Raw genomic sequence first — 27,590 nt, 5'->3', positions numbered from 1 at the left:
ATACAGCATTGATTTTTCACCAAGATAAAGTACTGAGATGGATTTGTTGGTTAATTTGTACCTGAGTCTACATCTCCTGCATTTAATTTCATTATAAACAGCTTCAGGACTATGTTTTGCAGCTTTTTATGTGGCATAGCTTACAAACAATCTGCAGTACCCCTGTCTTGTGGTGGGTGAGAGCAGAGGACCCACTGCCATCTCCTACCCCTTGGCTGCAGCTTGGCTGTCACTGCACTGTGGAAGGCAGCCAGGAGCAGACAGGCATTCCATGCATTCTGCATGCCCAGCACAGCACTCAAATCCTGGACCAAAGGAAGGGCTTGTTTGGTTCTAGAGAAAGCAACATGCCGCATATAAGCATCACACATATTCACAGATTTCCTCTCTTACCAAATTTTGAGCAAGGTCTACAGTTTGCTCATCTGAAACGAAATCTTCCTGAAGAACAAAATTAGATTAAATATTTGAATCTTTATATGTGAGACACCAACAGTAGTAACCCAGTAATACCTGTATTTATACAAAGTAAAAACAACTTATTTCAGAGTGGTTGTGTTTTCTCTTAATCTAAAATAAATCTCACAGTAGTTACCATATATCACAGTGCAACAACTTGAAATGCTATTTTGCCATCCTGTCTGTTGAAACCATTTGCATTCCTTTAAATACACATATTGTGAAATAACTGTGTACGAGTTTCAGAGCAAGATGTAAAACCATTCCAGAATGCCTTTGGTTGGGAAAAATCCCAGAAGCAATGGTGGTGGTTGGAATGATCCCAATACTCACTGCTGTGCAGATGGGAAACTGTGAGTCCCAACGGATCTGCCCCCGTGGCCTCAGATCCTGCTTCTTCTGGCAGCTGCATTGCAGCACCCATGGACTGCGTTTGGAACTGCATCTCAGGCAAATTAGAGTGCAAGAAATGCACAGACCCAAAACTGTCAATGCTTTTCTGACAGCTCACTTGCTGTGTACAATCCATGTCTGTCTCCAGCATGCATCTGTCTCCAGAAAATTCATCCACAGTTACATTTTCTTCATTATCCAAGAGTCCAGGTAAAGGAAGAGCCCAGCACCACCTCACCTGAGTTGATCTTACCTCTTTAGGTGGTTTTCTTTCCCAACAAAAATGTTTGATTTCTAGCTGGAGTCAGTATGTAAAGCTAAGCCTTTTACTATACCTCCCAGAAGTGATCTGTAAGGATACAGCTGAAGAAGAAAAGTATAAACAAATTTGATATTGTTGTTGTGCATGTCATAATTAGATGCCAAAAGAGGTTGCCCAGAAAAGCTGCGGAAATTCTCTCCTGGAGACAGTGGATAGAACTTGTGTGGCCCTGGCCAAAGTCACCGGCATGGCTCCTGCCCTGTGTTGGGGCTGACTGGACAATCTCCACAGGTTCCATCCTACCTAAATTACTCTCCTAACCATAAAGTTTTCCTCTATTGGAGCTGCCATGCTCTCTAGCCTGGATAGAAGGAATGAAGTCCAGCCAAGCAGAACATCAGCAAGAAAAACCCAGTTAAAATTCTGCATGGGCACCACAGCCAGACTGCCCTGACCTTACTGAAGCTGTCAGGAGGTGACATGCATGCCTGAAGTGAAGGGCATGTGTTTCAAGTCTGGGAGAGGAAACCTGCCCCACTGAAAAACACCAAAAACATTCCAAACAGCTAGCAGCTGAATTCTGGGCTTTTTCTGCAAGAAAAAATTGTTGCAACCATTTCAAACTGAGCAAACCAGTTTACATCTACCTTGACCTTTATCTTCAGACCTTCAGATTTTCCACCTGTTCTAATGGGAAATCAGATTACTTCTGTTCATGTGTACATTTGATTGCCTGAATTATTTTACTAAGGAACAATAATTTGCTGCACTTAGAGCAACTATATAACATTTAGCAAGTTTGTCTAATTTAGGAAGCATTTTTGAAAATGTTTGTTATTTGGACATTTCAGCAATTTTAAAATAACATTAGTAGAAAGTAAGTACTGGCCAGAATAAGGACCAAATCCTGCAAAGAACTGGAGTACTGGCATTTGGTGTGCAGTACTTACTGCCTTCTCCCATGAGCATTACCTATGGAAACAAAAGAAAATTCTACACCATTGTGTTTTCCACGCTGCTTCACACACTATTTCCTTCATGTTCTGTATGATTTTAAATGTTAGTTTAAGCACTCAGATTATTCCTCTATGCAATGGGCACACAGGAAATAGCTTGGTGAAAAGCTGCCAATAGTTGAGTCTATAAACACAGTTTGATCTGTATCTTAGAAAATTGTTTCCATTCCAAACTGTGGTTACAAAGCACTTTTTCTTGTTGGCAGCTGGATTTTTTTAAAATCCCTATGCATCCTGTATTTGCCCAACAGTGTTGGCATTGATTGTACATAAAACCCCAAACCTGCAAATAAAGTAACATTAAGGATCTGGCTGGAGCTAACTTGAGCCAGTGGAGTAAGAGTCAAAGCTGAGCTTTTGTTTTCAGCTCAGCCTGTTTTGATCAGGAGCTGCAAAGCACACAGTGCTGAACGCGAGTCCTTTTATTTGGCCTTCTACAGAAAGTAAAAGCTACTTTAAGAGAATGGGACTAGAGCTTGCATAGACTTGAAGAGGCTTCTTGTCAGGAGACAGGCAAATATTTAGGACCAGTTAAACAGTGTAACTTTTAGCAAAGAGAAAATATTCTTCTGATGGTACAAAGAGAAATGTTTTTAAAAGTTTTTTTCATTAACAAATTGAGATTTCACCAATTACTTTTTTTTTTCCAAGCTGGTAATATAAGAACTGTAAATATCTGAATAGGCAAAAAGTCCTACTTAAGCTGGAAAAAAAAATGCATTTATCAGAAGGATATCCCTGGTGAAGATGCTGGTACATAGGTAGCAATGTTTGGGCACTGATATAGTTGAATAATGAAATTATGCAGCTAAATATTTCCTCTTGAAAGACTGAAAAACAACCTTTTCCAGCCTTGCTGACAGCACCAGAGATAAGCTCTGCCTCAGCAGATAGGTTGAAGAAGTTGTGCTTTCCTAAGTACACAGGCTTTCATTTCTGTACACACTTGGGGACTGGTTTTGAACTGCTCCGGTCTGACTTCAGAAAATTCCATCCCTCACAGCATACAAGATCCCCTCAGATGTATCTGAAATAATAGTTTCTTATTAATTTTGGATGTACCTGTGGAAAGATGTACTTTATTTTCCTTCAGTGGGATTCATTTGTGTGAGTAAAGCTAAAAGTGTCTGGAAACATGAATGAGTCTCCTTTTCATTAAAGCTTAACAAATCAGTATCTTTCTTCTCTCAAGACCTGTTGCAGACAGAGGGATAAAGTGACAACTATATGACTAAAGTGGAGCTGATGACAGCTGGGAACTGGAAGCATTTGAATGCCCCAATAAAATCTGTGAGCACTCTTTTTGTTGAAAGCGTCTGCCTTCCTGACATCAAAATGGACTGAAATAAGAGTCCCATGAAACTCTAGCAGGCAGCTAATAGCTGTGTGTCTTATCTCCAGCCTGCCAAATGACTGATCTCTCTCAGACCTAGACACCACTACAGTCATCCAGAGCTTTGTTACCCCCACACCCTATTTTGAACTGGCCAGCCAAGGCACCCCAGAGGCCCAGAATACAGCTACTTATCTTAGGAAGACAAACCAATGGGAGAATAAAACATTTATATTCTAAACCTGAGGAGGTTGATAGACAACTGGCTGGACAAAGCTGAAGGTGTTCACTGCCAAAATGGGTCCACCATCTGCTCCCTGGTCACTGGAAATATTTGCAGTTGGAGTAGCCCTTTTGAAAAGCAGACTTCAGAGACTCCAAGAGCAGTGAAGTGTTTGGCTGAAACCACTGCCTCCTTTCAGAGAGCATCCTTGCCAGACACCTTCCTCAACCAGAACAGCTTTGAGGCACTGCTGCCAAGATATTACACATGGTGTGCTGCACACATATTGCTGTTGCTTGGCCACCTCCAACAAAACGTGGGTGCCTTGTCACCAGGAGGTGACACACCTCTGAGAAGCCACTGCCACCATCAGCCCTCCTCTGACTCCAGTGGCATGGGCCACCTGGGCTCTGGCAATGTGACCTACAGCATCAGGTTACCCTGCCTTTATATAAAGTGCTGAGCCCATTGCTTCCAGGGGTATGGTCTACCTGTCCTGTTAAACTGTAATTACAATTAAACAGAGAAGGATTTGAACAGCCATATAAGGTAAACCTAGAGTCAAATGAGCACTGTGATGGAAATTCTTCTGTTCATAGTTATCAGCTAACTTAAACAGCCAGAATGTTCACAGCTCTGCCTTCTGTGCTTTGCTTAAGCAGAAATAAGACAGTAATTCATGCTCTTTTTAGCATCTTCCATGTATTTTTTAAAGTTAGTTTTGACATTTTAGAAAATGCAAGTTAACATCTCTATGACTTTTTCAAAACATGTCATTGAACTTCAGGGCTGTCATTACCACCTCTGCCTGCAGTCTTACAACATGCCAGTGCTATGGTAGGATGTCAGTCTCACTGAAGATATGCTAAAAATACAAAAGTATTTTGAGTATAAAGAAGCCAAAGCATGACCCATACGGTAAAAATAGTCTGTATCATGAGCATCAGCACAATTACCTTCTCCTAACATGGAGACAAAACCAGCAGATTGGTGGCACTCAACCTTGCTTGAAGTGAAAGTAAATACAGCAAATAGTATAATATATTTGGTCAGAGGAAAACAGCTTTAAACTTTTGCTCAAAACGTCAGGAGGTTGTCTGTGATAGAAATAAAATCAGTAAATAAGCATTTGTCTGTCTATTTTGTTCTATCTTTAGGCCAGGACCATATTCATGGCCCTGCCATTTCTGCCCCATGAGGACAGAGAAGAAGCAGAACTCTCATGCATGTCCACCAGTGTCCATCATTCTACTTGGCCTTGTGACTTCACAAAGTGTCCACCACCATTCAGGCTCTCACAGAATTTGGTTGTTAAACCAAATTTAGATTAAATATAACATTTGTGACTCTCATCTCCCACCTAGCTGGAGCTACAAGGTTTTCAAGCTGTGTCCTTTAGCAGCCCCTGTTAACATTGAACAGGAGCTTGTAACACCTGCAGACCCTTAGCACAGCTGGCTCTGCCAGGCCACCCAACACAGCCCAGGGGATGGTGCAAGGTACATCTGTCATCAATCACATTATGCACAGAGCCTTAAAACATGCAGCATGTGCAAAATTCATTTATTAAAAAGCCTGCAAAACTTACAACCCTGTATGAATGGAATGACTTCCAATTACCTACTATCAGCCAACAAAATGCCAGACTGGGGGAACACAGTTAATGAGCATCTTCTTAGGAACTTTCAGAAAGTAGATTCCCCTTTCTTCCACTTCTAACTTTAGAAACAGCAATTTTTCAAACCATCAACTTCCAAACTCTTTTACATAGTATAAGAGACAAAGTTTCACAAAGTATGAGAAACTTCTGAATGTGGTATCAGGAAAAGCAATATATAGGAAAAAAAGTGGAAACATCCTTAAATTGAAAGACTGATCCTTTTAAAGAACTGTATGTAGTGTGCTATGCTCAAAGTACTCGACTTAAGATAATCACAAGGATGCCTTAAAGATGTGTTTTCATAATCTTAAATTTTAAGTAACAGATATTTCTGTATGCAGAATCTGGCAATGACTTTTGCAAGCTGAAAGGACCTAGTCTATTTCTCTCTTTTATAGAAGTAATTTTACTACTCAGAAAACTTTACAAGTGTGCATAAAGATAATTTCATTATAGTTATCCTGTATGTTACAAAGCCAAAATAAATGGGAGAGAAAAAAAAAGCCAGAGAAACACAGCATATCACCCCAGGCTGCTGAGAGATCTGTGGAATTTCATACATGAAATATTCTCTTCATTCTCTCTATTGTGTGTGTGTCAAATGGAGCAATCAGAGACATTAATGGTGAGGAACCATGGAGGGTTTTTTTGCATGTCCTGGAGTGCACCTATCAAGTAAGACTGTGTTTCATCAGAGAAAAAGGTTTCCCTGCTTTGGACAGCCAGTGTAGGATACATGTTGCGACCTGATGAGCTTTTTTGACTTGTAAAGAGCAGTGCAGCAAGGAGATTAATACTTGAGCCAGCTGGCTGCAGTGGGGAAAGTCCCTTATTTGCAAACTTGCCAGAGTTGCTGCCTACCGTCTGCTGACAGCTTGCTTCCAGCACTCACTGCTGTGATAACAAGGAATGGTAAAAGCACAGCAGCTCATGGCTGTGGTCAAGATTCTTTTAATTGTTGATGTCCATCATAACATTCAGTCCATCATAACAAAACAGAATCCATGAAAATGAAGGTGAAAAATAGAGTTAGAATCTCATTTGTGCTCCCTTAATCACATACATATGTCCTCCATTTGTTCATATTCAAGTCAATCTGGGTTTAAATATCTCGAGTTATATGGTTCTATTATTATCCCAACGACCTCACCTCATCCTGTGGTCATGCAGCTAGGAAGCATTTCCAAGTATTTAACCCAAATGTTAGTCAGCTGTTCTCTCTCATCATGTCTCATGATGTACTGCTGTAATTTCCTGCTGATCTTTTGTGGCTGCTCAGACCATGGCACCTTTCCCTGCCCATCCTAGCAAACCACACTGCTGGGGGCAGAGGTGACACCAGGCACTGGCACAGGGACCACCAGCCAGTCCTGCACGGGTTCCTCTGAGCTTGCAGGAATATTACCTGGACAGTAATATATATATTCAAATGCAATTTACTCTTTTAAATAATTGAAAATCAATTTACTTTGTACTTTGACTTTTCACTCCCACAGAGACAATATTTCAATGTGTCTCAGCTGATCAAGTATTCAGAAAAGGCTACAAAGCCTTCTGTGCTTTCTCTAGTGGGCACTCACAGTAAGGGCACTCTTCAGGTGAGACCTGTTAGAGAAGTGTGAGCTATTGAAAATATTCAAAATATTTACATTCTTTAGTGGATAGAAGCACTACTTTATCCTAATCTCTTCTCTAATTACTTGAGTTTCCAGCTATGCCCCAGCATAATCTGTGTAATGTTCACAACAAAGACCCACAGCATTTTAATACAACAAATTTCACATGGATGTCACAATACTGGGGATTCTGAAAGACCATGTATGTCTAATAGATTACATCAACTTTTCACTGTATATTTCTCTTTATTTAACCCCTCAGCTTTGCTTCTTAGTGCTAAAATTTGTTTCCTAAATGCCATAGTCTCCAGAATAACAAGACTCACTGCATGTAAAAAACAATAATTTAAAGTTAAGCTTCTGTGTTTTTTACATTGAGCTCTGAGATCTAAAATGACGGATTCTAAAATCTATTTTTGGATGGGTTTAACTTTGTATGTTTCCAAGCACCAGTTTCTGCTCTGAAACATCATGTGCAAGGTCATTTTCAGTGTTCTTCCACTTTTGTCTGGCAAATTCCCCTGTTGTCTATTTATGAAAGAAACACATTTAAACCGGATACACTGAGTGTAAAACCAGAATTTGCATGGGAGGGACAAGGGCAGAGGAAAGCCTGAAACTAAAATTACCCCAAGTAGCTTATTCAAACATGTGTTTCCAAGGTGACAAAAACCCCTATATTGCAAGGTTGCTCATTTATGTTGTACAGTTGCCAGAATTTTGATCTAATTTTTAGTGCTGAATAACTAAAATTATCCCACTTCTTCCCAAAATAAAACCCAAGCAAACACAACAAAAACAGATTTTAACTGTGTAGTGGCTTCTGTCTTCATGACCAGCAACAAAAGAAAATCAGGTCAAATTGTAAAGCTGCAAATCTTAGCATCCCTTTGGAAGATGTATCCCCAAACAGCACATTCTAATCGTGCATCCAGTTCATCAGGTGTCACAGGCTAAATTATGCACTGAGACCCATTACCAGTGACCCTTCTGAGCTGGCACCTTTGCACATGCGTGTGACAGGCAGGACCCCACCTGGGCAGCTACTGGTGCAGTGAAGCAGGCTGAGAAAGGAAAACCCTGAGGAAATATACCCTGAACATGCTTCTTCATGTATTTTGGGGAAAAAAAGAACGCCAAGCAGACACCAGAGACTGCCTCCTGCACAGCTCTATGAGCAATCCCAAAAGTGACAGATCAGTTCAGCAGCACTACTGAGTCAGTAAAGTGGATGTTTTGTTAACTACTGTATTGAGTCTCAGAGCTTTAACACCTCGGTATCATCAACACCTTGTCTCAGGATTCAAAGCTCTCTTTTGCACAGCATGTTGTCCTTCTTTAAGGACAAAAACTGCAGTGTTCCTTTTTCTTCCCCAGTCCTGCCCCTTCCTCCTATCAACATCTTTTTCTCATAGAAAGTACTCCAAAATTTGACTTCAGAGTCATCTTCCATATCTCCTTTTCCTGCTTCTGAAACACAAGAACTCAATTAATGCTCCAAGCTAGCATATTATTCCTTTCTAGAGAATATAGGGGCTCAGTGAAGACCCTTCGATATTTACCTGCTTTACCTGAAAAACCCCAGAGAATCATGCCCCCTAGTTTTACCTCCTGTCTTTCCCCCTCTTACTCTGTTATAGCTGAGGTTTGGGACACTGGGACAAGTGCCACGACACAGTCCATAGAAGATTCATTTCCTGAAGGGGACCTTCACCATCTCTAGACCTCACATCCACTGCAGCCCTCACACACCTGTTCCTTGGCCCTTCAGAGGGGCTTTGCCCAAAACGCTCCCAGGACCCTGAGCTTTGCCCCTCACAGGGTCAGAGTCCTCTGCAGGTAAGAAAATGGGTTTATCAGTCTTTTGTCTGTCAGTTACTTAAAACAGTCTTAGCACTCAGCAACCTCTGAAAGCAGACAGGTTTACTGACCTTTCCAGTGGAAACCTATTCCTTCAGGATTCAATGTGCACAAGGAGGCAACATGCAGGGCTGGTTCCACTGACTGCCCCCACCTCCTCTGTCCACCAGTGAAAACCAGCTTGTGACTCATAAAGGCATCCTGGTCTCCAGTGGCATTTCTGGTTCCACACACCATTTGAGAAGGACAACAGTTGTTAGGAAGGACTGCTTCCCAAGGAGGCATTTCCTTTGCTGCTGACAGGCATGAGCTCCGTTACTTCTCATGCTCAGGCTGCTGTTGCCTTAGAGACCAGAACAAACGGAGAAGAATCTGCACTTCCCAGGCATCAGGACTTCCTACAGAACTGATTGATGCTTATCTTTCACCACTAAGAGTCCTCATTTGTAGCCACTGGAGATTACTGCAAGGCAAGACAGCCAGTACCAGAGTGAGCCTCCACTGTGCAGGGGGTAGGAACTGCTGTGGGAAGCCAGAGGGACACACAGGGAGCAGGACACCAGCTGCTCCATGGGCCTGCCTGTCCTCCCAGGTGACATGTAGGATGTCACCCTGTTTTTCTATGCTCTTCTGAGCCTTCTGATGTTTACATTCTTGTAACAAACTTTCTCACAAACTTTATGTAAATAATGAATTGTTTTACATTCTTTTCTAGAAGAAGAAAAACTTGATAGACTGTTGGTTTGTCCAGTGTCATTAGAGGTGGCACTGTCATCCTCCAATCCACTGTCACTTTTAAAAATCTATAAATGTTAAAGCAGAATTAAACTTTCCCTCTTTTTTACCTTAGAGATTCCAGTGTCCATGTCGTTCTATTTCGTGTCCTAGAACGACAGTAGGACACCAGCTCCCCGTTTTGCTAATCTGGGGTACTTCCCAGAAGCCTGAAGTCAAACTACTTGTCATTCACTGGGCCAAGTCTTGCCAGAATTCAGTGTGCAATGTTTAGGAATCCCAGTATGAAATGTTCCTAAAACATCAAAGAAACAGTGAATTATCTATTTTAATACGTCTGATTCAGCAAACGCTGTGGAGCCAAGTGTCTACCTCAAAGCACTCTGCACGTGGTGTTTCTGTCTGAAAAGCACAGACATCTCCCCTGCCTGTCCATAGGAGATTACAGGGAGGGAACTTCCCCAGGCTTTCAGCCCAGTCAGCAGGGGCAAGCCCTACCTTATTAATGCAGCTATGACACTGCAAATCTGTGCATCTCAGCCCCTGCTGCACTGGCTTGTGCTCTCCCTGGCAGATTTGTATACAAAATGGATATTTTTTAAGTGCATTCACAAGCATTAACCTGAAGCAGAATTTTTCTTGCCTGTCAGCAAAGAACATCTGGAAATGATCAATCTCTCTTTCCACCTTGCCCAAATGTCTTCAGGGAGAAATTAATCTTTTAAGACATCTATATTAAAATGAAAAAATGCATTTGTAAGCTTGCAAAATTCAGTTATGTTTTCCTGAGAAGAGAGCATAGAAGTATAAAGGAATCCATTCTTTCTAGGAGTAAAAAAAGCATAAATCCTTTTCCTTACTCTGCTGCAAGGTGCACAAGGCATCATCCCCATCAAGAAACAGAGGCTCACTGCTATTGTCCCGGCACTGTAAATTCACATGTGCAATTAGCTCATAGATAGCAGACTTTCCATTGCCTGTGGTGGCATTAATACATAGCTGAATTTCATCCACATGTGTAGATTCTTGCAGGAATGAATGCAGCATCTCTAAGGAGAAGCATTACCATTCAGGGAATCCACAAGCAATGATCAGTGCTGCAATTTACTCTCCTCCACCACCCTTTGTAATGTAAGAACCAGTGAATCAATTAATATGAAAGAGACAACCTAAGGTGAGGAAGAGCAGACTTTAGAGGGCGGTACTGGCGTGCTACCAAGAGCAGAAGCATTGAGGAGAGCTGTTTTCCCAGCAGGGTGTATTTTGGGAGGGCTGGGGTGCTGAGCGAGCAGGGCCCTGGCACGGGCAGGGTGTGCCTGCCCAAGTATTTCAGTTTGGAGCAGGAGGCAGCGTTTGAAGTGACTCTCCCTATCAGCCTGGCATTCTCCACTTTGGTTTCCAGAGTGCACCAGCTGGATTCCTTTCAGATGAAGCTCAGCTCGGAGGATGCACTCTAGGAGTGCACTGAATGCACTTGGCCTGCTGCTGGGTGTTGCTGCTGTGGGAGCAAAGCCGAGCGAGCCCGCAGCACGGACGAGGTCACGGCACTCTCCTGCTGGGTGAATGCCTTCCTAAGGCAAATGCAGCCCCAGATTAAAGAGCATCCTTTAGCATGATATCAGAAACAGAACCAGTCACACAGAGCTTCCCCAAAACCCTACAGCATTAACCAAGAGAGTCAGTAAACCTTATTCTTGTAAAACAGAAGAGCTACTAATTTAGCAATCAAAAGCCATATGAAACATAACTGAAAAAACAAACAAATGTTCAAGATGGAGCAGATCACCGGAAATGGATTCCTTCCCAAGTGCCAGGGGAGCAAATTTCCCAGCTGCTAGTATTTCTGGTTCTTAATGCTCAACTGTGTATGCACAATCTGGGATATAAACACAGTTCTGGTAAAAAATCTGGGAGAGTTTAATGGGAATTAGTGCTGTTATTAAATGTGATAGGTTTTCAGGTTACCTTCAGCACAATGCTATTAAAATCTAAGGGATTTTTGCAGCATGAGAAAGAAAAGAAAAAAATCAGGGTCTACAATATATTCCAAATAAAACCCAACTGATTAATTTAAGCCAGTTCACATTATTTATTACACTCTGAATTTCAGAGCAGTTCAGCTGCATCACCCCCAGCATTACTGTCCTGCTGCAGCCAAAGCAGGCAAAGGTGAAGTTTCCTACCATATGGCCATATCCAGCCCTGGAAGCATTTGCCCTATAAGCAAATCACATTAGGTATTTTCAGTGAACAAGACCATTATCCTTCAGCTCCGTATGTTGTGAAAAATTAAATTAGGTCCTTTAATTAAAACCCTGAACACACAGAGTGGGTTGATTCCATCTCTAGGATCCCCATTGCTTCTCTCGAGTATAATGGTATTTTCATTCCTTTTGAATAAGCTTGAGAAAAAAAGTTGGTTTTAAAGGCAAATTTAACTTCTGAGTAAACTGCAGGGCCTTAGTGTTAAATGCTGTCCAGAGATACCCCAGTTCAGCAGCAATACAATCCTCAGCATAAGTCTGTTCCAAGGAAACTTGGCTGCAGTGCACTCTAGCAGGTTCTGTGACCAGACAAATTTGCCTCAGAAATTGTCTTTTGCTATAATTCTGTAATTTGGTCTAGAATTAGTTAATTTTTTTTAAATTGCATGAAATCTTTTTATATTCCCTTGGCTATGCCACAACCAAAGAACCAAGGCAAATCCTGAGGTAAATCCCATTTTATAACCCTGAATATGTCATCCTGAGCCATGCACACCTGTGCTTACACAGGAGTCCTCGCTCTGTGTGAACACAAACTACAGACCATGGAGCTGCTGGAGAGGGTTATATGCTTCCCCAAGATGAAGAAAGTTAAACTCTCTCATTTAACTGCATGTTTTTGCTGGTTTGTACTGATTCACTGAAGCACCAAGCTGCCAGCCCTGGCAGAAGGGCTGCTGGGGCCTTCTGAGCAGTCACTGTCACTGCATCACTGTCTCCCCTTCCAGCTCTGCTTTAAAGCCAAGAGGTCTGACAGGAATGGTGCGAGCCTGGCTGGCCTGGGGCAGCCAGTGGGCTGGGTCACCTTGGGAAGGCACATTCCAGCCTTATTTTTGTAACCTTCCATGAAAGAAGGTTAGAAGTCCATGCTATTAAAAGAAAAATGCAATTTTTCAAAACCAATTCTTCCTCGCTTTCTTATTTTACAGAAAGAAGAGTTTTTCTTGAGTACTCTTAAATTTAAACCAAGTACAACTTTTTCAAGCCCAAGATCAAAAACCCCTTTTGGGCTTTTCTAAGTTAGAAACTTTGAAACTCAGTAGTTTGTCTGAAATAGACATTTAGCATGACATTTAACCATTCATTATTTTCACATTGGTTTTCACTGCTTTGTTGAGACAAACACATTTGACTTAAATAGTGTGTCAAATAACTTTTTCACCATGATCCATCAATGCAAGAATTTTTTTTAAAGAGAAAGGATTATGGTAATCTCCCCACACAGCCTTCAAAAATCATGCGAAATTTACAGTGCAAAAGCTGTTTAAAATGCCTTTGTATAGAGCAAGATATCGAGAAAGTAAACAGAATAGATGTGTACTGTTTCAAGAGACACTTAACCAAGCATTAGAAAGAAAATTAGAAGGGAATAGGGTTCTGTAGAGTGGAGCTGAGCTGCAGATGATTCAACAGGCTCTGTGCCAACAGTAACAAAAGCGCTCTCTGCTGGAGCAGCACAGCTGGAAAACCTGCAAACAGCCTTTATAGAGATTCTTAAAAAAGAGTAAGATTTCAAGGGGGAAGCAGTTTTTCATTACTATTGCCAAAGATCATGGTGACACAGCTGCCAGAGATACAGGTTCTTTACAAGGATCCAAGAGCCATGCATAAAGATTCCTGTGAGAACAAGCCACTAATGGTAAGCAAACCTTAGATCTTGTACAAACCCCAGTACTCCTAACTATTAAAACAGTATGTTTGGAACTAGCCCTTGCCATCACCAACCTTCTAATTGCAACAAATAATACAACTCTGAAACATTTCAGACAACATATAAACTCTTAGTCTCAAAAATACAATTTTATCAGTCCTAAGGAAGGGATTACCACAGAAAGTGATACATTTCTAGATCAGAAGCCTAACAGAAACTTTTTTGTGCGTGTAAAAAACCCCTTCTTTAAGTCCTCATTAAGTAGTAGTGATCCTTTCTGCAACAGAAGTGAAATTCGTCTCTCACATTACCTGGCCTGACCTTACATCCCTCACCAGTGTCAGAGAGGTTACTTTTTTAACAAAGCTGGACCATGTTCTGCTTCCAACAGAAAGACTTCCCAGTGACTTCTGCTGTGAGCCTGTTGCTGGCAGGGCTGTTTCTTTGGTGGTTTGGTTTGAGGAGTGTGTTAATCCTCCCCTGAGGAGTGCTGTGGTTTAGGTTTAAGCCCCCATTACACCTTCCTGTATTAATCCTGTACTTGTTTTTGTATCAGTCCACCTGCAGCAAGAAACATGTGGTGGGAGAAGTTATGGGAAGAGATGGAAAATCAGAGTTTGCTCCAGAGAACAAGTTTACTTTGTCAGAAGACAAGAAAATACAGAGTTCTTGTGCTGCTGCTCACAGCTACAGCAAAGAAAATATATCTTTGTCTTCTGAAGCTACCAAGACTAAAGCATTCTAAAGATGAAGACCACTTCATCTTCTAAATGAAGAGCCCTGATAAAATTATTTGATAAGGATTAAAAATGCTTATCTCCATTCATTGAATTCATTGCATTCTTACATCAATTGAGCTCCACAGGCACAGGCTTCCCTGAAAATTCCTGCTTTTTTCAGAAGTGCCCTGAAGAAAACAGTTCAAAGGAACCAGCAGCACAAACCCATTCCAGTCTCTGCTGTGACTCTGCCCTCCAGCCCCAAACAATCTTTGCACATTTCTAACAGTGACACAAATTCTGTGGACTCCTCTGAAGATGATGTTCCCTTTGGTCTGATACTCTCACCATAAAGAACCAGCTCACTGCAATATTTGTCCCTCTATTATTCCTGCTATTCATTGGTTCCTAATTATATGACTTTTAAATGTTTAAAAAGTAGCTCACTGCTTACACATATTTGTCCCAGAACTACTCCCTGAGATTCTCGTCTCACAGGAAGCCTCCTGTGCAATGAAAACACAGTATTTCTTTTCAGCAGTTTTCTGCCAACTTTTTGTTGTACAGAAATCCTGCTTCTGCTTCAGTCTTGACATTCTGAGACAGCCACAGCCTGCCCAGCTAATGACTGCTCTTGCTACATCATTTGTTGAACTTCACCTCAGTCAGTGCAGCCAGAAAATGCCTTTGGCAGTAATGGAATCAGATTTCTTAGCAAGGTGCCTCTGTTTGCTCAAAGGTTTTCTAATCACATCTTATGCTAGTATTTTTGAGAATTCTTTTCCTCTGTAACATTTGCCCTTCTGTCCCTTACACAGGGGTTGACATCTCCTCCTGAGCATGCCTGGACAGCCATTCCCACTCAGCTGCTGCAAGAGAACTGGCCTGTCAGCAAGCTCATCTCTGTAGGGCTCTGGTACCACCATGCCTGTGCCCAGGCCTGAGGGTCCTGGCATTTGTGCAGCTATTGGGAAAACAAGCTTTCAGATTTTTCCAGTCTAACAAGGAATTGTGGCTGTCCTTAAACAACATTTCTCAAAATGAAAATGGCTGTAGCCATTGCCAGGGTCCTTTTCAACTGGTACAACCATTTATCCTACAAGAACAAAGAATTCAGCTGTAATCATCTTCCATGCTCTTAAGACAGTCCTGCACTGTTCTCACACCCAAAGCAAAAGCACAAACATCTGTGACCAGTGGCCAAAGGGGCTTGGATAAATGAGCAAGCTAACCCATAAACAGGAACAAGAACCTTTCAAGCCTGAAAAGAACAAGACTGAAAGCATTGCATCTTTTTGTCCTGATTCTCTAACATTAGCAAGCTGGCAAAAGAGCTTCCTGTCACCAGACTGAGCCAGCACTACACAGCTTCTCCTTCTCTCCAATGATAAAAACACCTCTTCCTGTGCTGACTCCAGGTTCACAATAAATTGCTCTTTATGGAACACATTACATTTCTCTGGACTTACTCTCACACTGGCTGCACTAAGTTTATCACAAACTATTTGTAAAAGAATCAGCACTTCACGAGCACCAGTCTGCATGGAGAACAGGAACAGCACAATAGCAGAGGGGTGGCTTTGTCACAACCTCCCTGTCAGCTCTTCTGGGAAGGAGCACTGCCTGCCACTACCCTCAACATTACCTGCACTTTTATACTGACATTAATTCTTCTTTTCCAGATCATCCTGCATCTCCAGGAAAGCCAAGTACTGCAGCTACTCTTGTGCCAGCATCTGAAGCAATGCAATGTGCTCACTGCAAATTAATTACATTCCAGACACTATTTTTCTGGTTTTGACAAATTTTTAAGATAATTTCCTCAAATCAAACCTGTATGTAATTTTACTGCCTTTTCCCCCCAATACACATAATGATTGTAATCAAATTTGGTTCATTATAGAAACAGTAGAATGATGACTTAACACAGCACCAATTTTCAGAGGCAATCTTCCTCATTTGTCAGCAAGAGTTCACTGTCATTGTCATCCCTTGAAAGACAATCCAGGATGAACTGTTCTACAGTCAGAGATTTTCTGAACATCTGAGCTATCAGTTTAAGTTCAGTTGGTGTTTACTCACATTTCACAGTGCCTGATGTGTCAACAAATTTTCATTATTAGCTGCCCAAGCCTGAAGAAAACCTCTGTTTCTTGAAGTCTTTTGAGTTGCTTCAGAAGCTGCAGCATTGTTCCACTTCTCTTATCATCTCCTTCTGAAGCTGTACTGAAGCATCTCCACCAAAAAAACCTTGCAGCTACAGAACCAATCTATCCAAATAATTCAGCTTCACAGAGGCTCTCAGAGCCTTGTTTCAAATGTCTTCAGAAAAAGGTGAAGAGTTTTTTGTTCCATTTCTCCTGAAGAGGGAAGCTGCCATGGTCTCTGCTTGCCATGAAGATTCCCTCCACCTACAAAAAATACCATTGTTCTTCTCCCAGGCTGGATATGCTGGTTTTCTCCTTGAAAATGAGTATCAGATGGTGTTAACTTCAAGAAAACTGGACACTACGTATATCATATGGTCTGAAAACAAAAGGAGCAATTGGCACAGTAACTTCCCGAGCTGCACTGTGGAATAGCAAAAAAAAAATGGACAGAAGCCTCCTTGGCACAGCAGTCATGGGAATGCATCCTATTTCCAGAGCTGGGGACATTAGCCTTGCTGTAACACTCTTCAAGGAGCACTGCACTAGCAAACACAACTACTGTAAGAGTCAAAAATGCAGATGGAGTATTTGGAGAAACCCTAGAGAGCTGGCACTCCATAAGCTTTGCCCTCATCCTGGAGCCTTTTAGGACAGTGGCTGGTGTCTGGGTTTGCACTAGGAAAGGTGGGCACAGGGAGCCCCCAGCTGTGTCAGGTATCACAGATTTGGCCCCACAGCCTGTGAAAATGGCAAGGAGCAGTTGCAGAGTCTGTAGGCACACAAGGATCCAGAGAAAGAATTATCACACTGCCAAGGCTAGAATTGCATAACTTCTTAACAACTTCATATATTCACTGAAAATGAATACACTTTTCTATATATTGAGGTTAAAAAAACTCTTAAAATCACTTCAAAAATATTAACATCATATTAGCACATCATATTAGTACATATGTATACAGAATCTGTTCTGCCAAAGTAAAGCTAGTCCAAGACAGAAGGAAAATAGAAACCACAAAATTTTTAAATTAACAATTTAATTACATGAACCTCTGTTAGCAGGCACTAATCTCACTGCAGATTTTCTAAGGCACAGAATCTTTATCTGAAAATATACAGCAACCTTTCCTCCAATCCAGTACAAGCTGGTACCTTGTCATATACAGATCCAAAAACCCATTCAGCAGCATACCACAAATGCAACATATACTGGCTAGCACTTTGAGAAGACTACCAACTGTTTGTACTGCAATAAATACAATTTGGCAGCAAAGACTCTACCACAGCTTTGTCATAATTTTTGTCCACATAAATATCTTGATTCTATTTTCTGTTTCAGGAAGAACACATTACATGCTTCAATTCTCCCTCCATCAGTTGGTCTCATGTTTCACTGATGGAGATCCCGTAACATCAAAATAATTATAAAATATTAAACTCAATTTTAGGTCCATTTTTTTCAGTTTGTAGTTCTGTATTTATTTAAACAAAAAAGCCCTGAGGAATCTGTTAAGTCACACATCAGTGAATGGCATATAATACAGAATTCATTGCTCCTATTCACCAAGCATGCAATGCAATATTTATACCACAGATGTTTTCAAATGTAGTTTTATTCCAGTGACTATTTGCAGTCTATACATATATTTAAAAACAACATTATGTGAACATATCACAGACCAGTACCTAAAAAAATCTTTAGTATATACTCCTTTATAAAAGGTTTTGACACAATGGAAAAGTCAGTCCAGAAAAATGCACGTTACCAGGTTTCTTGATAAACAAAATACTGTGAAGCCCTGTAACCTGCATGAGCACAAGTATCCATGGCAATGGATCTTTAATCTAAATCCTTGTTTCAAATAAACAGGTTTAAATTTTGTTCAGTAAACAAGTTCTACCACAACACTGTCCACTTAATTTTGTGCTTTCCAAAAGGCAAGCATACTACAGAAATAAAATTCCCTACCCGAGAGAGAAATGTAGTAAACACGTATTTGTGTCCCATTCCAGCAGAGAAATCCAAGTTCCTTGAAATTCTTATGTCTAAATCCAAAATGCCCTGCTTATACCTTCTTCTTCTTCTTCTTTGCCTGTTCTCCAGACTCTACTTTACGTTTCTTAGCGGAAGCTGGTTCGTCGTCTTTTTCACCATCTTTAAATAAAAGAAAGTTAATTAAAGTCAGCAAAGCCAGTCTTTTGTCTTACACACCATCCTGTCTCAGAACAACTGACTTAACCACACCTGAGATGGCTGGAAAAAAGACACTGTAGCATTACCTGACAACACCCTCATTTTTGGAATGCAGACAATATGTGGACAAAACAGGAATCACTTCTTGTCACTGCCACAAGCCACTGCAGGTAACTGAAAAGAGGCTTTATGCTACTGGACAGTACCTGTTCTAAACAAATTATTAAAAGCTACAAAATGACATTTTTGAACCAGGAAATAATGTCAATTAACATTTTATCTTCTTCCTCTGGATGAAGGCTGACTAAGAGAAATGCATGGGCAGGGAAACAAATAGAACACATGGAGAAAGACACAAAAACTGCTACTGGGAAAGAACACCCAGAACCAAAAAAGAGGCAAGACAGCAAAAAAATCCTTCTTTTGGAAAAGCTTTGTTGACAACTTTACCAATGAATGAAAACATTATTGTGTGAATTTCTTCTTCTGGTTCTCTTCTCTTGGTTATTGCTGGCTATTCTCTTTCTCCAGCAACTAAAAAAAAAAAAAATCCTCCCACCTACCAAATACTTCTTTACTTCCTAAGTTACCTTTACAGCTTGTACCATCATAGAAAGTGAAGAAGATAGTAAATATTTTCTTCAGTAATCTATCCCATGAGCATCTTATTTGATTCCCCTTTTGGACCCCAAGTTTCGCAAATGTTATAGAAATAATCTGACCTACATCTACAACTACAGTCAAGACCTCAGTGTAAAGCACCTGAAGCTTTTACACCGCCTTCTGTTTCAGCAGCACCGTGACTGAACCTGTTGGTTTCACAGACTTTAACGCTTCCCTGTAATGCCAGAGAGGGAGAGGAGCAGAGGGGCTGTGCTGAACCCAGCAGAGGCAGCCCCCAGCCCTGCAGGCAGAGCGCTCTGTCCCCGGGCAGAGCGGCTGCAGAGCAGCCAGCAGCGCCCGGGCACGCCGGGCCTCACCCGACTCCAGCGGCTCCTGCTCCTCGTCCGGCAGGAACCGGGCCTTGCCGGCCTGCCGGGGCGCGTCGTCCCCATTGTCCTCGTAGATGTTGGACCACTTTATGGCCATGTCGAGGGCGGGGGCCGGCGGCGGCGGCTTCTCGGGCGGGCTGTAGGTGTCCGGCGGGGGCACGGCGTTGCTCCTCCACACCTTGAACTCCCTGGGGGGCTGCGGGAGAGAGCACAGCGCCCGTCACAGCGGCCCGGGCCGGCCCCGGCGCCGCCCGGGCTCACCCGCGCCCCACGCACCTCCTCGGGCGCCCGCAGGACGCGGCTCTCCCAGTCGATCTCCTTGTTCAGCGGGTTGTAGAGGAAGGCGGGCGGCTGCGACACCCGACGGAAGAGCTCGTCGGGCGGCGGCAGCCGCGGCCGCCCCGGGGCGCCGCCCGAGGCCGCGCCGGCTCCCGCCGGGCGCTCGTCGGGCTGCGGCTCCTCGGGCTCCGAGTCGGAGCTGGAGCTGCCGTAGGCCGCGAAGTAGCCCAGCGGGTCCTCCCCCTCCGCCGCCATGGCGGGGCCGCCGCGCGCCGCCCGCGGAAACCGCGCCCGCGCCGAGGGTTCCGGGCCGGCCGGGAGCGCGGGCCGCGGAGGCGGGGCCGGGGCCTGCCCTTCCAGGGAGCGGACACGAAACCGAGCCAGCCTGCACCGCTCCCTCCTCACACCTGCAGGCCTGAGCGGGGGGAAACACGTTTTCCTTAATGCCCGATCACCGGCTAACCCAGGGCAGACAGAGCTGATCACTGCTCCAGGCGCTATCTGTACCAAAACAGATTTTTCAAATTTGTTGGACCGAGTTTGTACTAGACCTCCCTTGTGATGGACTCATACACACATTACTGCATCAGCTGAAATACCGGTGCTGTTCAAAGGGGATGGAGCTGAGTCAGGACAGGTTGAGGATGGGTATCAGGAAAAGCTTTTTCACCCAGAGGGTGTTCGGGCACTGGGACAGCTCCCCAGGGCAGTGGTCACAGCACCAGCCTGACAGGGCTCGAGAAGGGTTTGGACAACACTCCCACAAACAGGGGACTCTTGGGGTGTCCTCTGCAGGGCTGGGAACTGGACTTGGAGTCTTCCTGAGTCCCTTCAAACTCTGCGTACTTTATGTTCCGATTACTTATACTACCAGAACTACTTACACTACCAGGATAAGATCTGAGGAAGGGGTTTTGGTTATACTATGATCACTTCCTTCACTGTAAAGATACTAAACCATATCCAGCTGATCTCTCATAATCAATACTATGTCATTATTTTGAAGCCCTATACACAAAGTACAATGAAAACAACCACTGAAGTGAGACACCACAGTGCCTGCAACATTTGCAAGTCCTTTTTTCTGTCATGCCTCCCAGCACTCAAAGTTTTTGTTTCTCCCCTGCTATTAATAAAAATCTTAAATTAAGAATGAAATCAAGATGTGGGTGGCTGGAAGCAACTCTTCTCACATCCGTAGGAAGTTGAGCAATAGAGTCATTTGAAAAAAAGCAAGAATCAGGTTAGTAATAGCAGTCATGAACTGCAGAAACTACTTAAGCAGCAGAGCTGTTGATTTCACATGCATGTTTTCCTTACAGAGTGCAGTCCTACCAGCACAGGCGTTTCACATTCAGTCAGTCTTTCCACCAGAGACAAAGTCTCTAAAAAGACAAGGAGAACAAAAGGCTCCCGCACACACAAAACCAAAACCACACATCAAGGTAATGGCATGAACTGCTCTTGCAACCTGTATGCCTTAAAAATGAGAGGCAGACCAAAAACCAGGCAATTATACAAAAGAATTTATTCCAAAAGTTGTGATAAAAACATGTTTTAAAAACGCACATTACAGACATTTGAAAAGACAATACATTCACTCAAGGTCTCAGGTTTGTAGGCTCCACTGGGAGTGGTCCCTGCAGGCTGCACGGGGCAGGATGGGGAGCAGCAGGGCAGCCCCCACCCTGCAGGGCTGGTGCATCTGCTCTTTAAGGCCAACCCTGCTCACTCTCTTCTCTTTACAAGAACCCAGGAAGGGGCTCCAGCCTAAGCACAGCTCTTTAAGTGGTTACAGTGGGCATTGAGACAAATCACTTTCTAGATGTCCCAAGTACATCAACTACAATTCAAGTTAATGGAAGAGAGGGAGTTCATCCTATCTTTAATTTCATGTTAAAGAACACAGTTTGGCTTGCATATTTAGGCACTTAATTTCCAGAATGTCATTTAATCAAAGCAGTTCCACTGTCTGGACAGTATATGATTGTAGATGTAGACAAGAAAAACAAGGATTTTTATAAACACTTTCTCACGTGTAAGATGTTCATATACTCGGGATGGAGTGTAGTTGAACACTGCATTTAATTTAATCTACTTCCAAAACCAGAATAATAGAGAGAAACTATTTACAGAGACTACACTGAGGTCCTGCAGGTGGCCTGTCTCCACAAGAGGAGAACAGTTTAGCAATATTACCCGTGTGCATTGGAATGGCATTCCATGGCTATACACAGTACGAGAGCCAGTGTAATTTAGGACCTTTAATACAAACCTACCCTTTGATAGACTGAAAACATCCCATCACTTTAAGGTGTAGTACTGCAGAACACAGCTGTACATGTCAAATTAAGAATCCACCAGGTCATTTTGAAATTATTACAGGCACCTGCACAAAAGGTAGGCTACAATTCCAGTACGGGAGGAATACAGTATGTTACATAGTGGCAAGAAATGAGAACCTTCCCATGTTGAAACAGTTTAAAATGCATTTGACTCTAAACAGTTTGAAATGTAAACCTGTCTGTCTGCTTGGAAGAGGAGGTATTTGAAGTGCCATATTTCCAAGAGTCATTCAGGTATCATACTTTGTGTCACACAGCTTCTCCTCCACCTCCCTAGAGAGACAAAGCATACAAGCTTTGGTCCTTAATACCATCCTACAATGTTTTCTTGCAGCCCTCACAATGCCATTAGAGCAGTTTACATTCCTTTTCCAGTACTAAAGAGAATTTATATTTAAAGTGCATCTCAAATCAGGAATATTTAACTAATATACAAGAAGAATATGCTGAGGCCTGCAGAAGTGTATTTGCAACACTGATGCCTTTTGATGTACCAGTAGGACAAAGTCCACACAAGGAGGAAACTCCTTGCTAACAAGGACAGACTTGGCCATTTTTTGCAAATGGAGCAGCACACATATACATGGAGAGCAGAATTTATCTTAGTGAGAAACGTTTAACTTGGTAAATGAGTTTAAGCTTTTGGGTAAGTAAGCTTAAGTTTTTAGTTCAGATTTTTTCCATACTCAGTACTTTTCCTAACTGTCTTTCCCAGTTCACCCATCACAGAAACATTAAGAAAAGCTGATTTGTTAGTTTCTGCAGAAAGAAAAAACCCATTTGTTCTATAATCCCAGCTAAAGTATCCACAACTAAATGTGAAATCTTATACACATTGGTTTAAAGACCAAACATTTGTTGGTATAACACCACTATATTTTGAAAAAAGCTCCCTAAAGAACAAAACAAACAAAAAAAGTCAAGCAGCTCCAGCATCACACATTTACAAAATTAAAACAGAAATTGCATAGTTGATTTCCTCCAATTTTCCTGACAGATTGAAAACATTTTTTAGCCTTTATGAGACATCCCACAAAGTTTCAGTACCATTTGGATGAACAGATGAAAGTCACGGCACTCACTGTGGTTGAACAGAACGTGATCTTAAAGGCAAAAAGCAATTGTCACTTGAACTGGTACACGGCTCTTGCTGCTCTGACTGGAGCTCTGGGGGCAGTGGGGGTGCACCAGGGTCTCCAGGCCCTGGCAGGGTGGCTGAGAAAACACTGCACTGTGAATTGCCCATCTCTGCAATTGGTAAATTCATTGAATGAAGAGAGACAGCAGACACAAAGGCAGTGGTGCTATAATCTTCTTCTGGGTGATGTATCTGGGTAGATTCTTTGTCTTTTGTTTTATCCAGAAAATTTGATTCATCAGAAAAGGATCTAGAAAGATTATTTGTTCCTCCATACAGTGAGGTCATACAGGTGCTGCAGCTTAAACCTAAGACAAAAAAACAGATACTGGATTAATTACAGTATGGGGACATCTTAGATTTAATATCACTAAGACTGTCAAAAATCAACTGTCCATATTTTTAACAGACTAACCTTTCATCTTACCTGTGACATCCAGAATTCCTGACAAATTCAAAAACAAACATGCAGGTTATCTAGGCTGATGTGTGTACTCAGTACCAGACAGTACTTGACAAAGATGCACTGTAACTTAAAGTTCATTTTGGAAAGTCACTTTAGCCCTTTGGCCCAACTTTTTTTAGATTCTTCTCACCGTGTTCTTCAAACTTTTAAGAGCTTCACCTGCTGGTTCTGCTCCAAAGTGGACAGCATTTGAAGGCTATTTCACCTGAAGCCAGAGCAAACCTCAGGCCCTTAACCTCTACAGTTAAAACATACTTCTTCCTTCTTTGTCTGCCTTTTGATGGGCGTGGAAAGGGAAGTAACACTTTGGTGTAGAAAGCCTATACTTTCTTTCTCTGCCTTAAAATATGAGTACACACAGTCCCTTCAAGTTTTGAGTGTCAACAAAACCTCTGAGCCTGTATGTAAAAGCACACACATGTATTTACAGTGTCTACTTTAAAGCTGTGGCATCAAAGGCATACAGGGGAACTCCCCTCAAGCTGCATTTGCTAGCATACCTTCTGCTAGGCACAAAGTTGAACTGAACCAGAGCACCCTGCCACTGCAGCAAACAGCTCGGAGAGACATGCAAGATGGAAGATAACCACCCATTTTTGAAAAGCAAAACTGAAATGTGAAGACAGATTTATCCATCATAACAATACAACAGGGTTTTTTTTTTGCTACTTGTTATTTATGATGGATGTGTTCAGATAGTAAAAAGGCAAAGCCAGGATACATGCACTAGGATCTTAAACACAAACTGGTAATATTTCCACACATGTTGTTCCAAATACCAGAGGAAGACTTTTGTTTTGGATTTAATTTTGCAGACCCTCCAAATAAAACCTATGTCTTACACAACATTATTAGAAATTTGTTACCTTTAAGAGCTTCAAGCTTTTCATTTTTGACTTTCAACACTACATCAGTTATCTTTTGTAACAGGAAGTTTTGTGTTCTTTCTCGTCTGATAGATTCAATCAAAGTATCTAGTCCCTTCGGATTTTCTGCTAAGTAGTCCAGTAACTTCCCAGTTTTCTTCCTACTGGAAGATCGAGCAGAAATTTCTTCTGTGTCCTCCCTAGTGAGTATTTTCTTAGAACGCAGGTAGTCAAAGTGTCTCTCAGCTATGATCTTATCACACAGGTAAGGACGCATCCTTTCCAAAGCCTGAAAAACAAAACAAACTAGTATTAGCCAGCATTTCCAATTATTTAGAGGCCTGTAACTGGAACCTACATGATTTTGATACAGGTCAGCAAAATAATTTTTAAGGCTGCCACTGTGTTACTTAGTTGAGATTTTTCTCAGTGTAAAAATTTTTTTAAAAAACCCTGTTATGTAATTATTGCTTTCATTAAGTCTTTGACTGAACTCAGGAGTTCCAATGCTTGTTAAGAACTACGGTGATTACTTACAGAAAATGTGATTACATAAGGTCTGAGGTTAGCACATTTCAAAACAGTCAAGTAAAAATGAAATGATACCAAACAGCACCTACTCACTTTGTCTACAAATACACCCATTTTCACTGATCATCTGATTGCCACATTTCCATACTGTTGTATCCTTGAGGCTCAACTCCAAAATAATTGAGTTATTGATGCTTTCTGTACATTGAGCAAAAGCAGTCTCAAAGCAACAGCATGAATATACTCACAGTTCAAAAGGTTTGTAAAGAAACCTATTTATTTACAAAATTTAAACCTATTTATTTACACTATCAACAAGTTCAACAAACTACTGGCATCCAAAATACATGCACTTTCATCCATAAATGTATGTACTCTCAACATGAGTGGCTGCTTTTTGTCTTTTGCAACCCTACTCCATTGTATGAATGATTTTATAGGGCTCACCCCCATCCTTCTCAGCTCTTAACTGCAAGACCCCAAACTTTACAACTCCTCCTCAAGACAAGCTTGCCCAGAGCAAGCTGTCCTTGCCAGTTTCAGCGTCCTGAGGTGTGCTGTCCCCTGTCACACACAGTGCTTCTGCCAGCACAGCAGCCTGGCTTGCAGAGAGCCCATCAAAGTTACCTGAGCAGCTCTGAGAGAGCCAGGTCAGTTGTGAAGTCACATTTAAAATCTGAGTGCAGAAGCTCTAAAGCCAGATTTATGGGACTGCATTTTGATGATAAAATGAATGCTATTTGTTTCTACCTAAGATTTCCATTCCCTCTGCTCCAAGTCTACGGAGGAGCTGTAAGGACAAGGGCTGCAGTGCCAATCATGCACTTGTGGGGGATGCAGCCCTGGGCTCAGTCCCTGACCCGGGCTAACACACCTGTCCTGTTACACCTACAGTGCCTGACTCGAGTAGCTTTTACCCTTTTTTGGTGTAACCACCCAATGCCACCTAGTGCAGTGTTAGCCCGTGGAATCGAGTACTAGCTTGAAAAACATGCCTCACAGAACTATGACAAAGCATGTAGAGGAAATCACTTAAGCATAAAGCTAGAAAGAAACAAAAACCAAACTGCAAGGAGTCTTCACTGCACTTTGAAAGAACATAAAAAAACCCCAATTAATCAAACATAAGACACTGTAAATTACAAACACAACCATGAATAGGCAATAAATAAGTGATAAACTGTGATTTTACTTTTTTTTTTTTTTAATTAAGCAATCACTTGTTGAGGTTGGTTAGTCTGTTGTCTCAGACCGGGAATCGGTATCCTAGAGATAAATTAATCCAGAATGAATCAGGATGAAGTCTTCCCTGAGATTCCAGACATCAGTGAATAATTACAGGGGAAAACCCAAAAATATATAGAACAATAAGCCCCAATAAAAAAAAAAATCTAAGTACAGTTAACGAAGATATGCACGCTTTCTAAGAAGGAGCTGCACTGGCCGCAGGGGCAGCACACGCATTTTCAGCGGGGTTTGGTGCCGCGTTACCCCCGCCGCCTTCACCGCGGGCCGGGACACCGAGCCCGGGCCCTGCCCTCGCAGCGCCGGCCGGGCCCGGGCCCCCCGGGGCAGAGCCGCCATCGGCCCCCGCCGGGGCAGGGCCGCCATCGGCCCCCGCCGGGCCCCCGGGGCAGAGCCGTGCCCGGCGTTCCCCGCCGCGCTCCCTCCCGCCGCCCCCGCCCGCACCCTCAGCGCTTCCGCTCCCCCGCCCGCGCACGGGCCCCGCGGGCCGCTCCGAGCCCGGCCCCTCGCTCGGCGCCCGGCCCGCCCGCCACTTACGTCCTTCTTCACCTCCGCCATCTCGTCCTCCGTCAGCGGCCGCCCCGCGCCCGCCGAGCTCGGCCACGACCCCGGGCCCTCCATGGCGGAACCCTCGGCGGCGCCCGGGGAAACCCGCGCGGGGCGGCGCTTCCGCCCGGGCCCCGCCCCCGCCCCTCCGCCAATGGGCGCTCAGGGGCTGAGCTACGCCCCGCCCCCAGCCGGGACAAGCCGCCGCCACGCCCCAGCTCGGCCCCGCCCCGCCCCACCCCGCCAATGGGCGCTCAGGGGCTGAGCCACGCCCCGGCCCCGCCCAGTGGCGCGTGCGCGCCGGCGGCCGCGGGAGCGCGCCCGGGGCAGGGCCGGTGCCTCAGGCCGGGCCCGGGCCCTCGGTGCGGGAGCGCTGCCGTGCCCGGCCCTGCCCTGCCCGGCCGTGCCGTGCCCGGCCCTGCCCTGCCCTGTGCTGCCCTGTGCTGCCCTGCCCTGCCCTGTGCTGCCCTGCTCCCCCCTGCCTGCCCTGCCCTGCCCTGCCCTGCCCTGCTCCCCCCTGCCTGCCCTTTGCTGCCCTGCCCTGTGCTGCCCTGCCCTGCCCTGCCCTGCCCTGCGCTGCCCTCTCCGGCCTCCCGGGAGCGTGTGCCAGCCCCTCGGATAAGCGGCCTGGAGCGTGCGGGGCGGTG

General features: G+C 43.5%; 3 protein-coding genes across 3 annotated transcripts in view; all 3 read right to left on the bottom strand.

The window, feature by feature from the left end:
* SYDE2 (synapse defective Rho GTPase homolog 2) overlaps positions 1–9,107 on the bottom strand; it is a 36,138-nt gene extending 27,031 nt beyond the window's left edge. The window contains exon 1 of the mRNA XM_064428424.1: positions 8,894–9,107. Coding sequence (XP_064284494.1) covers positions 8,894–9,107 — 214 coding nt within the window. The remainder of the gene's footprint in view (positions 1–8,893) is intronic.
* Positions 8,191–20,119, bottom strand: C7H1orf52 (chromosome 7 C1orf52 homolog). Its single transcript, XM_064428433.1, has 4 exons — positions 19,804–20,119; positions 19,516–19,723; positions 8,894–18,496; positions 8,191–8,795 (listed from the first exon to the last, which is right to left on the bottom strand). Exons 1-3 carry the CDS (start codon positions 20,059–20,061, stop codon positions 18,408–18,410), a joined length of 555 nt encoding a protein of 184 aa, XP_064284503.1. The 5' UTR covers positions 20,062–20,119; the 3' UTR covers positions 8,191–8,795; positions 8,894–18,407.
* A 2,744-nt stretch (positions 20,120–22,863) lies between these two features.
* On the bottom strand, positions 22,864–27,073 carry BCL10 (BCL10 immune signaling adaptor). Its single transcript, XM_064428423.1, has 3 exons — positions 26,935–27,073; positions 24,622–24,910; positions 22,864–23,597 (listed from the first exon to the last, which is right to left on the bottom strand). The coding sequence occupies exons 1-3, from the start codon at positions 27,016–27,018 to the stop codon at positions 23,230–23,232; spliced, it is 741 nt and encodes a 246-aa protein (XP_064284493.1). The 5' UTR covers positions 27,019–27,073; the 3' UTR covers positions 22,864–23,229.
* Positions 27,074–27,590: the final 517 nt, after the last annotated feature.

Source organism: Passer domesticus, chromosome 7, assembly GCF_036417665.1.
Source record: "Passer domesticus isolate bPasDom1 chromosome 7, bPasDom1.hap1, whole genome shotgun sequence".
Classification (NCBI taxonomy): domain Eukaryota; kingdom Metazoa; phylum Chordata; class Aves; order Passeriformes; family Passeridae; genus Passer; species Passer domesticus.
This window is presented reverse-complemented; position numbering and strand designations above follow the sequence as displayed.

Coding starts and splice junctions, on each gene's coding strand:
- C7H1orf52 (XM_064428433.1), bottom strand. CDS start 20,061: ATGGCGGCGGAGGGGGAGGACCCGCTGGGCTACTTCGCGGCCTACGGC. Junction 19,724..19,803: donor TCCTGCGGGCGCCCGAGGAG/GTGCGTGGGGCG, acceptor TCTCTCCCGCAG/CCCCCCAGGGAGTTCAAGGT. Junction 18,497..19,515: donor GCAGGAGCCGCTGGAGTCGG/GTGAGGCCCGGC, acceptor TTTTATTTAAAG/ATGGTGAAAAAGACGACGAA.
- BCL10 (XM_064428423.1), bottom strand. CDS start 27,018: ATGGAGGGCCCGGGGTCGTGGCCGAGCTCGGCGGGCGCGGGGCGGCCG. Junction 24,911..26,934: donor TGGCGGAGGTGAAGAAGGAC/GTAAGTGGCGGG, acceptor TTTGTTTTTCAG/GCTTTGGAAAGGATGCGTCC. Junction 23,598..24,621: donor AAAGCTTGAAGCTCTTAAAG/GTAACAAATTTC, acceptor TTTTTGTCTTAG/GTTTAAGCTGCAGCACCTGT.